Raw genomic sequence first — 16,343 nt, 5'->3', positions numbered from 1 at the left:
TAAGGCCTCTTCTCAGCCTCCTCTTTTTCAGACTAAACAATCCCAGTTCCCTCAGATTCTCCCCATAAGATCTGTTCTCCAAATCCCTCACCAGCTTTGTTGCCCTTCCCTGTACTTGCTCCATCACCTCAATGTTACACCTGCACCACCTCAAGGTTACACCTGCACCAACAGGCCAGTTAGGTGCCTGGCTTTACTCTCTGGTCGTTATGGAACAGCAACCAAGCAAAGGGCAAATGCACTATAACTGGTGTGCAATCTTTTGCATGTTGATACCCAGAGACCATGCAGCCACTTCTAGTTGTTATTTGTGACAATAAAGACATCAACATCCACTTCCATTAATATTTTTTAAGATAGTCTATCAATATAAAGAAACTACAAATGTCAGCACTCCACAAAGAGAAGAGAGACCCAGCACAGAGCAACAGCACCTCTGGCACCATGCTGATGGTGTAATTAATTGATGCACAATTATAAACAAACCAACAGCCTGAGAAGGGAAGAATCTCAAAGTCACAGAACAGAATCATAGAATTGTTGTGGTTGGAAAAGAGCATTGAGTTCAACTGTTAACCCAGCACTGCCAGGTCACCACCAAACCATGTCCCTCAGCACCACAGCTTCACAGCTTTGAAATCCCTCCAAGGATGGGGACTCCACCACTGTCGTGGACAGCCTTGACAACACTTTCAGGGAAGAAAATGTTTCTCATGTCCAAACTAAGCCTCCCCTGGTTACAACTTGAGGCCATTTCCTGCTGTCCTATCACTTGTAATTAGGAAGAGAGACCAAGCCCCACCTGGCTCCAACTTAGTTTCAGGGAGCTGTAGAGAGCCAGAAGGTCTCCCATCAGCCTCCTTTTCTCCAGGCTGCACAACCCCAGGTCCTTCAGCTGCTCCTCACCAGCCTTGTTTTCCAGATCCTTCACCAGCTTTACTGCCCTTCTCGACTTGCTGCAGCACCTGAAAGTCCTTCTTGGAGTGAAAGGCCCCAGACTGAACCCGTTGGCAGTGCAGTCTACAGCAGAGAATATCCACCATTAAACAAATACTGCCCTGAAAAATCATCCACAACATCTATTTATACTTTCAGCAGCTTCTTGAGATAGATTAATACAAATTTAACCATTTTCATGCTTGCTGGTACATAACACAAATTACCTACACATGAAGTTGTGTATTATGGAGCTCCTAAATATGCTACACTGAATACTCCCAGCTCATTCTTTCATACAAAATAACTCTTCAGAATTTAAAACAATTGGCAGTCTCTGCTTAGAATAGGATTAGGGGAAAAAGCCTGCATGGAGATGGAATTACTTCTCACATTAAGGAACGAATCATTAGAGCATCTGGTGAGGCTTAAAATTATGACTGTCTATTCAGTTGTATTGCTAAGCAGGTTTTAAGTTAAGTGTTTCATGTCTGCTTAATCTAAAAACTAATAGCCTGAAATAGTTTACTTAAAGTGCCTTCTTGGAGAGCCGTGAAGTGGAAAGGGGCCTGGGGGTCCTACTGGATAGAAGGATGCCCATGAGCCAGCCATGTGCCTTTGTGGGCCTGTGGCATCCTGGGGTGTATCAGAAGGGCTGTGTTTAGTAGATCAAGAGAGGTAGTCCTCCCCATCTACTCTGCCCTGGTGAGGCTGTATCTGGAATATTGTGTCCAGGGCTAGGCCCCTTAGTTCAAGAAGGATCTCAGGGAACTGCTTGAAAGACTTCAGTGCAAAGCCACAAAGCTGCTGGAGGCAGTGGAACATCTCCCTGAGGACAGGCTGAGAGAGCTCGGGCTCTCTAGCTTGGACCAGAGGAGCCTGAGGGCTGCCCTCAATCCTGATGATAAAGATGTGCAGGGCAGTGTCAGAAGGATGGAGCCAGGCTCTGCTCAGGGATGTCCAATGACAGGATGAGGGACAATGGGGGCAAGCTGGAGCAGAGGAGGCTCCATGTGAGCATAAGGGAAAACATTTTCATTGTGAGGGTGACAGAGCCCTGGAGCAAGCTGCTCAGACAGGTTGTGGAGTCTCCTCTGAAGACATTCAAAATGCACCCGCATGTGTTCCTGTGTGACCTGCTCTAGGTGATCCTGCTCTGGCAGGAGGGGTGGAGTGGGTGATCTTTCAAGGTCCCTTCCAACCCCTAACATTCTGTGATTCTTTTAATGCTTTTTTCACTTTTTGTCATGATAGGTACTTCTCCCAGAGATGATTTGCACTCGGATGGTAGAACCAAAACAGGAATTTAAGTTGAAATAACTCTGCTTTAGTATCATGGAGTAAGCTGGGTCCATCAGTGCTGGCTCAGTTTAACACTAGTGGCAACAGAGCTCATAGGAAAAGGAAGGACAACTTATGCCTCAAAAAGTCAATCTTTTATGGTTTGGGTTGGAAGGGCTCTAAAAGTTATCTAGTCCAACCCCACTGCAGTCAGCAGGGACACTCTCCACCAGATCAGGTTCTCAAGAGCCTTGTCAAGCCTGATCTTGAAGTTCTTCAGCAATGGGGCCTCGACTGCCTCCCTGGGCAACCAGTGTTCCATCACCCTCATGGTAAAGAACTTATTCCTAATTTCCAACAGGAATGTAGGTTCATAAGTGTTTCTTTCTCTTGTTTTTCTTGATAACTGAAGCTTTGTACCAAAAGTGCATATTTATAGAGAACCACAAGTTTAAATACTTATTCTTTGGTGCTTAAGCCTGCCAGGGCACTCAAGGTTGTAAAGCCCCAAAGAAGAATAAGTTACCATACTAGAAAATAAAGTCTTAGAGGAGACAGGCTGCCTCCTGAATCAACTCTTCCTCCCAGCCTGCCCATATCCTAGACCCACAGGGCACTCTCCAGCAGCTTTTAATGTATTTCATGCATGTATTACACTTTAACAAAGCTCCAAACCTGCTGGCACCCAGTGGCTGGGATAACCAGTATCCTTCTCAGACTGCTGTTCTACCACATTGCCATCTCTACACTTCTCTAAATGCATTGAGGTCTTAGACCACATTGCAGAATCACAGTACAGAATCATTGAATTGTTTAGGCTTGAAAGGACCTTTAAGATCAGAGTCCAACCATTAAGCCAGCATGACCACATTACCACTAAACTATGCCACTCAGCACCACATCTACACAGCTTTTACATCGCTCCAGGGATGGGTACTCCACCACTGCCCTGAGCAGCCTGGTCCATGCCTTGACAACCTTTAATCTTTCATCCATCCCCAAAGATATCTGTCACCTTTAAGCACAGCCTTGTTGTTCTGATATAGATAACATTCTCACAAGTGAACAGCACAGTTCTCTGTCCATCTGAACCTTGGCTGGTCTTTGTATGTAACAGTGCTCAGCTCAGATCCCAAGGGAAGTAAAAAAAAAGGCAAGCCACATAGAAACCATCTGACATTAGCTACTGAGAGCTCTCACCTTTGGAAGAAACAAGAGCTCTGAATGTGCCAGCACTACATACTCGCCCTGTGACCTCTCTTTCTACCTACCACTTTTCAAGTCTGGCTTTCTTAGTCCTTCACAAAAAGACATAATCTGGCAACTTCAGCATGATAGAACTTTCTTTCATTCACCCCTATGCCTCCTTTCCACACCCTTTAAGCAACATCCAAGCCTTTGATAAGGATCTCAGCACAATAATTTCACAACTAAAATCAAGCCACAATATTAAAGTCTCATTATAATTACACATGTCTAGAGAGATAATGAATAAGGCACCCAAATGTCACAGCAGATCATTGAAACCTGCCATATATGGAGTACAAGAGAACTTCTGGGTGTTGCACCACCTTCTCTGGGTCCTGAAATGGGTCTCAAGGAGTCAATTTGCCTTGAAGGTGCCCTACAGATAGTGAAAAACAAGGCTGGAAAAGGCTGGTGTAAGGAGGAGTCTCGCAGCACAAAAGGCTCCTTTCATGTTTCCAGGTTTAAAGGTTGAGGTGAGATGTGTGTACAAAGGTCTTGAGGTTATGGCTTCTCCACTGAAGGCTGCCACCTCCTCTGAGAAGCCAGAAGACCACATGCTTTGGTAGCCTGATCTAGGGTAGGGTGTCCGTGCTCATGGCAGAGGGGGTTGGAACTAGATGATCCTTGTGGTCCCTTCCAACCCTGGCTGATTCTATGATTTCATAACCCAGTTAAATCAAAATAATCCATCTGAGCTTACTTGGAACCCTAAGTTTAAATTTTGAAGCGTAGATGTCCACAAACTCAAAAAAGAGTATTTTGCCAAAAGCCAAGACACACAGAAATACACCTGCAGTTATGTTAGATGACTACCAGGTTACTGAGTGGTGATAACAGCCTGGACAAGCAAGACAACCCCTTGCTGAACTTTAAAATAAAATCATAGAAACACATCTCACTTTGGTCTGCAGAAACAGCACTAGGAAAAAATGGAGAAAAAATCAGGACTTGGGAAAACAGGAAAAAAAGCTCTGAAGTGGAAAACAAAAGTATCAGATGAAAAAAAAGAGAGCATCAGGGTAGGGTATCTCACACCATACCAGGATTTATGACTTCAGAGGCAAATAACTGCAAGTGCTTGGGAAACTCAGACTCTGTCAACAATGTAAGGAGTGAAGAGAGCAGGTGTTTGTAAGATATTTAACAGGAAAATAGCTCTGATTCAAATCCTGAAAGCTCATTATCACAGCCAGGGGGTATGACAACAGGTTTGTGTATCAAGCAGGGAAAAATTAGTGGCAGAAGAGAATCATCCTGGTTACTCAACCAACCCTTACCAAAAAAGACTTAGAGGGAATCACATGCTGAAAGGCAGTGGTTTGAGAACATGGTGTACCTCTAGTTAACCCAGCCCTTTAGAAAGAGTACAGGAGAGCAACTACCCTTCCCTCCTCTTTGGCACACAAGCCATTTCAGAGTTTATCCCAGGACCCTCCCAGTTTCCCTGGAGCAGGGCTGGCTGCCAAGATGAGAAGGATGCCTGATGCAGGATGAGCTACCTTCACAAAGTGTCTGCAGCACAGACACAAACTAGGAAGGACCAACTCCAACATGTCTCTTTAACCTTAGGGCCTTGTTTAGAACCAGAGCAGACTCTCAGTATTCCTTACCCCACAGGCCAATACACTTGATCAGCTGAAAAACAAGGGTGTACATTTTATTTCCCACACCAAAACAGTTGTGGTGTTTCATATCTGATCTAACAAACAGATCTCCTGCCTCAAAGGCAAAAAGTAAAGCCAGATGAAAAGCGAGTCTGCAGCATACTTAAGAAGCATCACTCAATACTGCTTATACATTACTGAAAAAAACCCAAACATAATTCACAAAAATCCCTGAAAACCTTCTGTCTTGAAAGCAGCTACTGAGCTGTCCTGTTAAGAGACTCAAAAAGGAGAAGTTTTTCAGGCAGAGTAACTAATACTTTTTTGTGTGCATGTGTGCATGCAGAATAGATTCAATTATAAAGCCATTAAGATTTACACTGGGATTACTTAGTTATTCAGATTACCATTGCAGACATCAATACCCATTAAGGCACAGACAGATCAAGCTTCTCTACACCTGAGTTTCAGCAAAGAGGAGAGGAGAAATCTTTCTATCTAAAGAGAAGTCTCTGTATTTACCTGATGATCCTCTGAGCAGCGTACTGGTGGAGCGAGCGGAACTGAGCTGACATGTTGGCTAAGGCTGCCAGACAGTTCGTGTGAAGGTATTTGTCCTGCCAGGAAGAAGAGGAAAGAACAAAAATAAAGAACACCAAACCAAACTCTCCTTTCAACACACACTGACACCTGCTGAACGAATCACTGAAATAGCTGAGGAAGAGATGCTCCTTTAAAGGAGGTGACCAAACAACACAAAGCAGAAGTGCGACATGCACTTACCTGGCAGTGTTTAAAAGTTACCTTAAGAGATAAGGCCTAGAAAAGAGTTTCAAAGTGACTTCAGAGTTTGTACCTACAGGCATAAAAGCATGCAGTCGTTTAGGTTGATGATGGTGAATTTGGTAGAGAAGAACCTGAAGTTCAGCAAGGGCAAGCTGGGGAAGAATAATCTGCTGTAGCAGCACAGGTGACCTGCCAGAAAGCAGCTCTGTGGAGGACATGTGAGTGCCGGTGGACGAGTAGTTCATCATCAGCCAGCAAAGTGTGCCTATGGCCAAGAAAGCCAGTGGTATCTTGGGACCAATGATCAAGGGACATTTCTCTCCCTCTCTACTCTGCCTCAGTGAGGCCACATGTGGTATCCTGGGGCCAGTTCTGGGCTGTTCAAAGGAGACAAGGAACTACTGGAAAGAGTCCAGTGATGGCTACAAACATGCTGAAGGGCCTGGAGCATCTCTGTGAAGAGGAAAAGCTGAGAACCCTGGGGCTGTTGAGCCTGGGGAAGAGCAGTCCCAGAGAGGATCTGATCAGTACTCAGCAAGAGCTAAACAGTGGAGGGCAAGAGGATGGGGGCAGACAGGGTACACACCAGTGGGCACAAACTGGAACCCAGGAAGTTCCATCTAAACAGGAGGAGAAACCTGTTTGGTGAGAGTGGGCTGGAGGCCTGGAGCAGGCTGCCCAGAGAGGTTGTGGAATCTCCTTCTCTGCAGAGCTTCCAACCTCATCTGGCCATTGTGATCCTGTGCCAGGTGCTACAGGTGTTGCTGCCAGAGCAGGAGGTTTGGACTAGATGATCTCCAGAGGTCATTTCCAACCCCCACCATGCTGTAATTCTCTGATTTATATAACATAATAGATTCCAAATCCTACAAGAATAAGCCAAGAATGTCCTCATTTCTTCCAATTATTTTGATCATAAAAATGAAATCCTTAAGCTTCCAATTTAAAATGCATGCACACTTTTTTTGGATACTTTTTCATGTAAAACTTCTGTGTCTTCAGTTGCTGAAAATATTGCAAGCTGTGTGAGATGTTTGAGATAAAATATAGAATCACATGCTTGAAAATTTCACAACAATTTGATACAATTTGATGAAGTTGAAGGAGTTTTGTTTTGCTAGAATTCATAAAGGTTTCATGGCCCAGTCGCTCTCTAACTTCATAAAAACACTAAAAAACACTAGAGCTAAAATTACCACTTCTGAGCAATTTAAGAGCAGCAAAAAAGCCCATAAGGAATTATTTCTTCTCATAAAAAGAAGTGTCCTGGTTTGAGCTAGGGTAGATCTAATTCTGCTGTGACTTCCCAACTCAGTCCCTGCTCAGTGAGGCACTTTCTGCAGTTCAAGGCAGGTTTGCACAGCTCCTAGCAGTGATCACACTGATGGGGACAGCTCCTGCCAAGGACTGGCTGCAGAAAGGCTCTGGCTCAGACTTGCTCCCAGGCACACCAAGGGCACTGCCACAGCTTGTGCCGCACTTCGGGGGGCAGGAAGGCAGAGGTGGCAGCTGTGGGGAGGAGCAGGCAGGACAGGTGACCCTCAACTGCCTACCAAGGCATTGTACCCCATGGGTGATATCTTCAGGAGAAAGCTGAAGGATCACCAGGGTGAACTCTCTCTTCATTGTCTGGTGTCAAAGGAGCACTCTGTCCCTTCTGTCTTTGATCCTGATCTGTTTGCTCTTGAATTCAGTTCCAGAATTCACCTCCTGAATCCATCTGCTGCTGAATCCAGTCTGGGACTTCCCCAGTGTCTGCCCCCCAGCATCAGTGGTCCCAATGGTGCCATTATTGCCATCAGCAGTTGGGTTCCATATTGGGTTTTGCCTCTTTGCCTCTATTTTGTGGCACTGTTCTTCTTGCTGCCCTAGCTGGTTTTGTTCCTTTCACACCCCATCAGTCCCTCTCCCTTTTTCCCTTTTTCCTCCCTCTGTGAAGGAAGATGGGTTCATGGAGAGCCACTGTTACTCATGTAGTGGCCAAGCCAGTCTTAAGCCTTGACAATAACATATTTCTCCTCCTCATCTGAAGAAAAGTTTGGTTCCCGATTATTGGTCTTTAGAGAAACCTACTCAACAAACCAAATGACAACAGAGACATGGTGTTGGAAGCTCAGTATCACTTCATACCAGGCTTTAGTTAATGTGGATGAACTTTCCACTCCTTCCTTCCTACAAATTCAGGTAGCAGCTGATGAAGGAAAATCCCAGAGCCTGTCTGAAGCTGCACGCGTGCCGCGTGAGCTCGAAACCCTTACTACGTGCATAAGCACCACACACAGCTCTTACCCGTGTCCGTGTCATGTTGTACTGGATGGTTCTTATCACAACCAGGATCAGGAGACTCCCCAGAGAGATCTCTGTTAAGACACGCTCTGCATACCAGGTGATGTTTTTCAAGATCTGAAAATGAAAAAAAAAATAGAAAGAAAGAAAGAAAGAAAGAAAGAAAGAAAGAAAGAAAGAAAGAAAGAAAGAAAGAAAGAAAGAAAGAAGGAAAGAAAGAAAGAAGGAAAGAAGGAAAGAAGGAAAGAAGGAAAGAAGGAAAGAAAGAAGGAAAGAAAGAAGGAAAGAAGGAAAGAAGGAAAGAAGGAAAGAAGGAAAGAAGGAAAGAAGGAAAGAAGGAAAGAAGGAAAGAAGGAAAGAAAGAAAGAAAGAAGGAAAGAAAGAAGGAAAGAAAGAAGGAAAGAAAGAAGGAAAGAAAGAAGGAAAGAAAGAAAGAAGGAAAGAAGGAAAGAAGGAAAGAAGGAAAGAAGGAAAGAAAGAAGGAAAGAAAGAAGGAAAGAAGGAAAGAAAGAAAGAAGGAAAGAAGGAAAGAAGGAAAGAAGGAAAGAAGGAAAGAAAGAAAGAAAGAAGGAAAGAAAGAAGGAAAGAAAGAAGGAAAGAAAGAAGGAAAGAAAGAAGGAAAGAAAGAAGGAAAGAAGGAAGGAAAGAAGGAAGGAAGGAAGGAAGGAAGGAAGGAAGGAAGGAAGGAAGGAAGGAAGGAAGGAAGGAAGGAAGGAAGGAAGGAAGGAAGGAAGGAAGGAAGGAAGGAAGGAAGGAAGGAAAGAAGGAAAGAAGGAAAGAAGGAAAGAAGGAAAGAAAGAAGGAAAGAAAGAAGGAAAGAAAGAAGGAAAGAAAGAAGGAAAGAAAGAAGGAAAGAAAGAAGGAAAGAAAGAAGGAAAGAAAGAAGGAAAGAAAGAAGGAAAGAAAGAAGGAAAGAAAGAAGGAAAGAAAGAAGGAAAGAAAGAAGGAAAGAAAGAAGGAAAGAAAGAAGGAAAGAAAGAAGGAAAGAAAGAAGGAAAGAAAGAAGGAAAGAAAGAAGGAAGGAAGGAAGGAAGGAAGGAAGGAAGGAAGGAAGGAAGGAAGGAAGGAAGGAAGGAAGGAAGGAAGGAAGGAAGGAAGGAAGGAAGGAAGGAAGGAAGGAAGGAAAGAAGGAAAGAAGGAAAGAAGGAAAGAAGGAAAGAAGGAAAGAAGGAAAGAAGGAAAGAAGGAAAGAAGGAAAGAAGGAAAGAAGGAAAGAAAGAAAGAAAGAAAGAAAGAAAGAAAGAAAGAAAGAAAGAAAGAAAGAAAGAAAGAAAGAAAGAAAGAAAGAAGGAAAGAAAGAAAGAAAGAAAGAAAGAAAAAGAAAGAAAGACCCAACAAAGTTCTTTAGCAACTAAGTCTGGATGAGGGCACACCAACTTGTCTAGACTCTTGCCTTCTCCTGACAGCTAAATGAGCTCCCAGCCTCAAATGTGACAGACCTCTGCAGTATTTTAACCTGGCAGATCTCATCAGCTTTAGTGTAAGTTATGCTGAAACACACCAATGTACAAAGATGATGAAACTGGGCAATTCCCTCATTTCCATGTCCTCTGCCACCATGTTGCTATAGCCTTTCTGAAAAGCCACATGGATGTGGTGCTGAGGGACATAGGCTACTGGCAGTGGCTTAGCAGTAGTGGTAGGACTGTGAGCTCTAGAGGAGCAGTTGGGCTTGATGATCTCAAAGGTCCCTTCCAGCCTCAACAGTTCTATGATTTTATCTCACCTTTCATATTATAAAGTCTCCAGTACCACCCCAGCCACCTGAATCATGTTGGAATTCCTTCCTGTTCTCCCTCGTTAAATGTTGAGCAAGAGGCAGCATGCAGGAGCTGTGGTTGGTAAGTGTACATGGTCTGAAGGACATGGAGCAGATGATCAGGATAACTTTTGTCTTCACACTGAAGCCTTTGGATTGCTGGATGTGAGCTCTCTTCCCCTAACTTGTTGGACATAGTCACCAGCCAGGTTAGTAGCTTTGTATCTTTTGGTGCTCTCCACTATCAGGGTGGACGAAGTCCTCTATCAGGGTGGATGAAATTCACCATCATAACTGGGCTACTGCAGAAGGAAGTGATCTCTGGAGACCACCTTGTCCAACCCTTTTGCTAAAGCAGGTTCACCCAGAGCAGCTGCTCTGGATCATGCCTACATGGGTTTTGAATCTCTCCAGAGAAGAAGATCCAGTCTTTCCTGCTAGAGTGCTCTGCTGACCAGCTTGGGAGTGATACAGCACACACTAAGCTCCAAACAAACCCTATTTTAAAGGACTGGCAAAAATGAGTCAATAGAAGCTACCCTAAAAACATGGAGAAGATGCTCTACAGCATGGGAGTTATTCTGGGTGACAGCTTTAAATTGAAGAGAAAAAGAAATAATGTGAGGATTCAGACTGGATAGAAGCAAAAATTTGTTACACTGATGGTGGTGAGAGACTGGCCTGGGCTGCCCAGAGTGATGCTAGATGTTGTATCTCTGGAGCCATTCCAGATGGGGCTGGATGTGCAGTAAAAAAGACAGAAAAATCAGAAAACAGGGAAGAGGAAAATACTTGAGAGGTATTTAAGGGAAGAATGGTCCAGGCTGAGGAACAAATAGGAAACATGGAAGCACTACAGGAAAGGTTTCCACATATAGCAGACTATGAATGGCTGTGGAAACAGGTATAATTGCTGGTTATAACTAGTCACCAATGCTATTTTATAACAAAATGATGATGCTATGAATGAAAGCCAATTCATCCAAGGAGTTTTGGTAAATAAGGACAACTAGTCTGGATGGACAACACAGATGATGAACAGGAACAGCCTGAAAGACAATGACAAATGATAGAATCACAGAATCAACCAGGTTGAAAGAGACCTCCAAGATCATCCAGTCCAACCTATCACTCAGCCCTGTCCAGTCAACTAGACCATGGCACTAAGTGTCTCATCCAGGCTTTTTTTTAACACCTTCAGGGCATGGCAACTCCACCACCTCCCTGGGTAGCCCATTCCAATCTGTCCGTATTTTCACAAAGCAGGCAGTTGTAAAGCTACAAAACTGTGAACTGTGTAACTAATGGTTACACTTAATAGCAACATACTCTGTGCTCAAGGGCAACTTGCTCATCCTATATGATCAGTATCTTCATCAGTCACCTGGATGAGGGCACTGAATGGACCCTTGCAAGTTCACTGACGATATCAAAATGAGGGGTGGCTGAAAGCCTCTCAGGCTGTGCTGCCATTCAGTGAGAACTCGACAGGCTGCAGTTGGGTGAAGGCAAACCTCACGAAGTTCGATAAGGACTAGTGGAGAGTCCTGCATATGAGGAGGAACAACCCCAGGCACCTCTACAGAATAAAGTTCATCCTGCTGGAAAATAGCTCCATGGAAAAAGACCTTTGAGTCCCAGTGCACAGCAGGTTCTCTGCCAAGAGGGACAACAGCATCCTAGGGTGCATCAAGAAGGGTGGCTAGGAGGCCTAGGGAGGTTGTCCTGCACTTCTACTCCATCCTAATGAGACCACACCTGCAATACTGTATCCAGTTTTGGGCTCCCCAATTCCAGAGGGACAGGGATCTGAGAGAGCCCAGCAGACAGCTGTGAGGATGACTGGGAGATGTGAACCACTCTGCTATGTAGAAAGACTGAGAAACCTGAGGCTGCTTAGCCTGGAGAAGAAAAGGCTGAGAGATTATCTGATTAATGTCTCTAAATATCTGAGGGATGGCTGTCAAGATGAAGTGAGTTTGTGATCATAAGAGTGGTAACCATAAATCTATATCCACATATGGCAACGTTGGTGGGTTATTTCCTTCCAGAGGAGGCCACAGCAATGCTGGCAGGGCTGGAAGGGCTGTGCTGGGAGGCCAGGCTGAGAGCGAAGAGCTTGTTCAGCCTGCAAAAGAGGAGGCTCCAGGGAGGCTTTCTGGTAGGGAGGCCTTGTAGTGTTTAAAGGGACCTAGAAGAAAGCTGGGGACAGACTTTTCTCAGGGCCTGTTGTGACAGGACAAGGGGTGATGGTTTGAAATTGAGAGTGGAGAGAAGGAAGAAATATTTGACACTGAGGGTGGTGAAAGCCTGTTCCAGGTTGCCCAGAGAAGGTGGCAGATGCCCCATGCCTGGCACCATCCCAGGCCAGGTTGTCTGGGGTTGTGAGCAACCTGCTCTAGTTGTAGATGTCTCAGCTCACTGCAGGGTGGCTGGACCAGATGACCTTTAAAGGTCCCTTTGAACCATAGCCATCCTGTGTAGCTTCAAACACTGCCAAGCAGCAACAGAAGCATCACTGGGAGCACAGTCCCATTGCACAGGAGCTGAAGGCAGCATTTACACAAGCTTCAGCCTGTCCCTACATAGCTCAGCAAATAGCCCATCTGGCTCTGGGAGCAGCAAAATGGGAATACTCACTCTACGCAGACATCAGCCCACCTCCGGCTACTTATCTGCTGCACAGATGGAAACAGACTGCTCCCCTTCCCCCAGAGAGTTATCATTTGGTCAAATTTAGTCAGATTATCAGCAGCAGTGCCCTAGCACAAAGGCCACCTGCCAAATTTCAAACTGCTAATGCAAAACATGAAGTTACCAGAGCTTGTTAAAGGAACATGCTGACAGCTGTAACCAGACACAGGTCCATGCCCCTAGTCTTACTCCAGAAATGGCCACGGGTTCTCACTGGAAATTTAAAAACACCAGTCCTGGAAAATTACATTCACTGAGACAACAATACCTTGGAATACTCCTCTACTCTTAAAAAAACCTCCAAACCCCAAAGTTAAGAAGTTGCTTAGTCCCTGTGAAAGCAACCAGATCATGCAGATAACGAACTCGGCAACAGCCACCACCATCTGTCTGATGGTTTTGTGTTTCAAGAGCATGAAACAACCAAGTACCTCAAATTTCAAGATCACCTCTCTCAAGTCAGTGCCACAGCCTGGGCAATCTTATTGGCTTGCAGATATTATCAGAGAGAGGAAAAAAAAAAATCCAAAAGCTCAAACTTGGGGTGCACTTGCAAGAGTAATTAAAAAAAACAACAGAGAATTACAGAGCCCAGAACCCCAGCATAGCAGGGTCTGGAAGGGACTTCTGGAGGTCATCCAGTCCAAACCTACTGCTTAAGCAGCATCATCCACATCAGCTTGCCCAGCGTCACAATGGACAGATGGAGTTGGAAGCTCTGCAGAGAAGACGACTCCACAACCTTTCTAGGCAGCCAGCTCCAGGGCTCCAGCACCCTCACAACAAAACTGTTTCTCCTCCTATTCAGGTGGAACCTGCTGGGTTCCAGTTTGTGCCCACTGCCCTTGTCCTGTCCCTGGGCACTTCTGTAAAGAATCTGGCCTCATGCTTTTCATCTTCATTCTTTGTCTTTTGATGAGCACTGATCAAATCCCCTGTAGGCCTGCTCTTGTCCAGGCTCAACAGCACCAGGGCTCTCAGCCTTTCCTCCTCACGGAGATGCTTCAGGCCCTTCGGCATCTTTGTACTCTCTCCAGTAGTTCCTTGTCTCTCTTGAACTGGGTAGCCCAGAATTGGATCCATTTTTCCTCATCTGGCTCCAGTAGGACAGAGTAGACTGGGGGAGAATCTCCTTCAACCTGCTGGATGCACTCTTATTAATGCACTCCAGGATTCCTTGTTTACTTTAATCATGTTGTTGCTGTTAATACCAGTACCAGTAACAACAACAACAATAATAGAAGAATAATAATTTGATTTCTGTATGGTTAGAGACACAACTGTAGGGCCTATGGATTTGACTGTATTTTCCAGGTAGTTAAGCCCATATTCACTTCAAACAAACAAAACTGTTTCAGCAGACAGGAAACTCCTGTCTGCTCCTATAAATGGACTCTACAGTTATGCTTCTTAATAAGCACAGTATACAGAGTAGCAGAGAGACAAACAGGTTGAGTTAAAAGATATGACTTTTTTTTTTCTTCATTCTGCACCCAAGTGGCAGGGGCAGGTGGGGTGTGAATAAAATAAATCCTGCTGTAATTTTTTTAAGACTGGATAAATATTTGCAGTGAGTTTCATTCCACTTGTGTATCTGAGACTGCAAGTTCACATCTTACAGAGGTATCTATGCAGCTTTCCTGATTGCCTTTGTTTTATGTCCTGTAACATCCCACTAGCCTTTACTGTATGTGGAGTTTTCCGAGTAATCATAAGCATGGAGCAAGAAGGCTTCAAATTCAATAGCAAAAGCAGTGCAAGGATGGAAATGCATTCTACTTTGCCTCCAAGTTTGTTCTCTCCTTCAGTACAAAACGTCCATCTCTGATGGATGCATCAGTGAATGGAGAAAAGACTAAGAGAAAGAATAAAATCATGGAATCATTTTGGCTGGAAGAGACCTTCAAGATCATCAAATCCAGCCACTAACCCACCACTGGAGGTACTTCAAGTCTTTTGGATTTCATTAATGTCACATAACTCCAAAAGATAATTTCTATGCCGCAGTCAAACATCTCAGTGCAGACATCTGCATCATTGTATCTTTGGAACGGAACAATCTAGAACATAACTGTCAAAGGTATTCTCCAGCACAGGTGGTCAAGACCCATCAAAACCCGTCAAAATTTGGATCATATTCTACAAGCAACATAAAATAGATTAAGAAAAGAAATGACAAGCAAGAATGCAACAATCAGGCTAGAAAATAAAACTCTAGCTAAAAGCTCCTCTCATGAACTGGTATCAAACTGTATCAAACTGGTTAAGTAAAACTCTTCAAGAAAAACAGGAAAGGCTTTCTGGTTTTACCTCTCTTTTAGTCCCTCCACTTCCACTCAGCACCTCTGAGGCTGTTTGCTGGGTATTACTGTTAATTTTTAACAGGAAACATCATAAAAAGGATAGAAAATTAGGCATTTCCTCTACAAGATGGAGCACATGTGTTTGCTTAACTCAGGAAGGTTCTGAGGTGACTTCTAACTTCAGGTGGCTAGTTCTTACAGAAGACAGAGAACAAATTTCAATGAAAACATAGAGCCTCTGCTGAGGGAACAGATATAGAGATGTATCTTACTATAAATTAAAGACAGAAATGTTTTTTCTTAAGATGAATAACTCTTCAACAGAACCACAACTCACCACTTCGTGAATGGATCGGTTGAAGCCGTCATCCTCTGTGAGGATCAGCAAGATGATAAGCGCCATGTAAACATGGTGTGAATTCCTCTCTTCAACGTGATACAGGATCTCAAGAATTGGCAGAACCTTCAGGGGAAGGAAAAAAAATGTGTGCATTGGTTTAGTCTACAAAGACCTCAGACAGTAAACAGAGGCTCTGAACCTCCTGTGTATCACTCTGTCCTTAACAATATTACAGCGATTCCTCCCTCTTGAAATAACCGCCCCTACATGGTGACGTACAGGCTTCAAACACCTTCCATCTGTTTTACTCTGTCTCCACAAGAGATTCAAAACAAATTCTTTCTTGTGGTCAGACATGGAATTTCAGCTGCTAATAAATGAGATTTACAGCTGTAGCAGTTACCATAGGCTTTGAGAGCTTTAGCTCCCCTCAAAGACTATGGGAAAACAAAGGTGTTAAGCAAGATTTCAGGCGGCAAAGCAATTGTTTCTAACCATCTGTGGTAGCACAAGTTTGGTCTGAAAGGACCTCTCCCATCAAATATAGCCAAGCATCCTGAAATCACACACTTGTTTCAGCTGGCAGAGCCCTCTGAGATAGCCAAGTGCACTGCAAGGTCGCCACTAAACCGTGTGCCTCAGCACCACATCTACACAGCTCTGAAATCCCTCCAGAGATGGGGACTCCACCACTACCCTAGGCAGCCTCTTCCAGGCCTTGACTTTCAGAGATGACATTATTCCTCATGTCCAACTGAACCTCCTCTGGTACAATTTGAGGCTCTTCCCTCTTGTCCTATCTTTTTTTAAGTGGAGCTGTGGTGCACATAGGTATTTTGAGACCTAAAACTCAAACCTCATTTCAGGGCATGGAGACAGTTCCACAGAAGAACCAATTTGGTTTGGGTTCAGACTTGATAAAGCCTGTTTTTCCCATTCTGGATGACACGCAGCCAAGGAGAAGTGACATAATGATGAGAGTTCAGCCTAAGGTCTTGAAACATTTCCACCAGGGTGAAGAGCTCAAGCCAAAGTCTTGCAATAACAATGAAAATGAGATTTCATTGCAGCAGCAAGCATACCTGAATGCTAGTCTAAAGTTAATC

The 16,343-nt window shown here is 44.3% G+C and overlaps 1 protein-coding gene across 2 annotated transcripts in view; it reads right to left on the bottom strand.

Annotated features, from left to right (window-relative positions):
* The window catches only part of DYM (dymeclin), a 265,771-nt gene that overhangs the window by 146,178 nt on the left and 103,250 nt on the right, over positions 1-16,343 (bottom strand). For both annotated transcript variants that reach the window (XM_064176432.1, XM_064176434.1), the window contains exons 11-13: positions 15,235-15,360; positions 8,145-8,258; positions 5,592-5,686 (exon numbers count right to left, since the gene is read on the bottom strand). In XM_064176432.1, the coding sequence (XP_064032502.1) occupies positions 5,592-5,686; positions 8,145-8,258; positions 15,235-15,360 (335 nt within the window). The remainder of the gene's footprint in view (positions 1-5,591; positions 5,687-8,144; positions 8,259-15,234; positions 15,361-16,343) is intronic.

Source organism: Pogoniulus pusillus, chromosome Z (assembly GCF_015220805.1).
Source record: "Pogoniulus pusillus isolate bPogPus1 chromosome Z, bPogPus1.pri, whole genome shotgun sequence".
Lineage (NCBI taxonomy): Eukaryota > Metazoa > Chordata > Aves > Piciformes > Lybiidae > Pogoniulus > Pogoniulus pusillus.
This window is presented reverse-complemented; position numbering and strand designations above follow the sequence as displayed.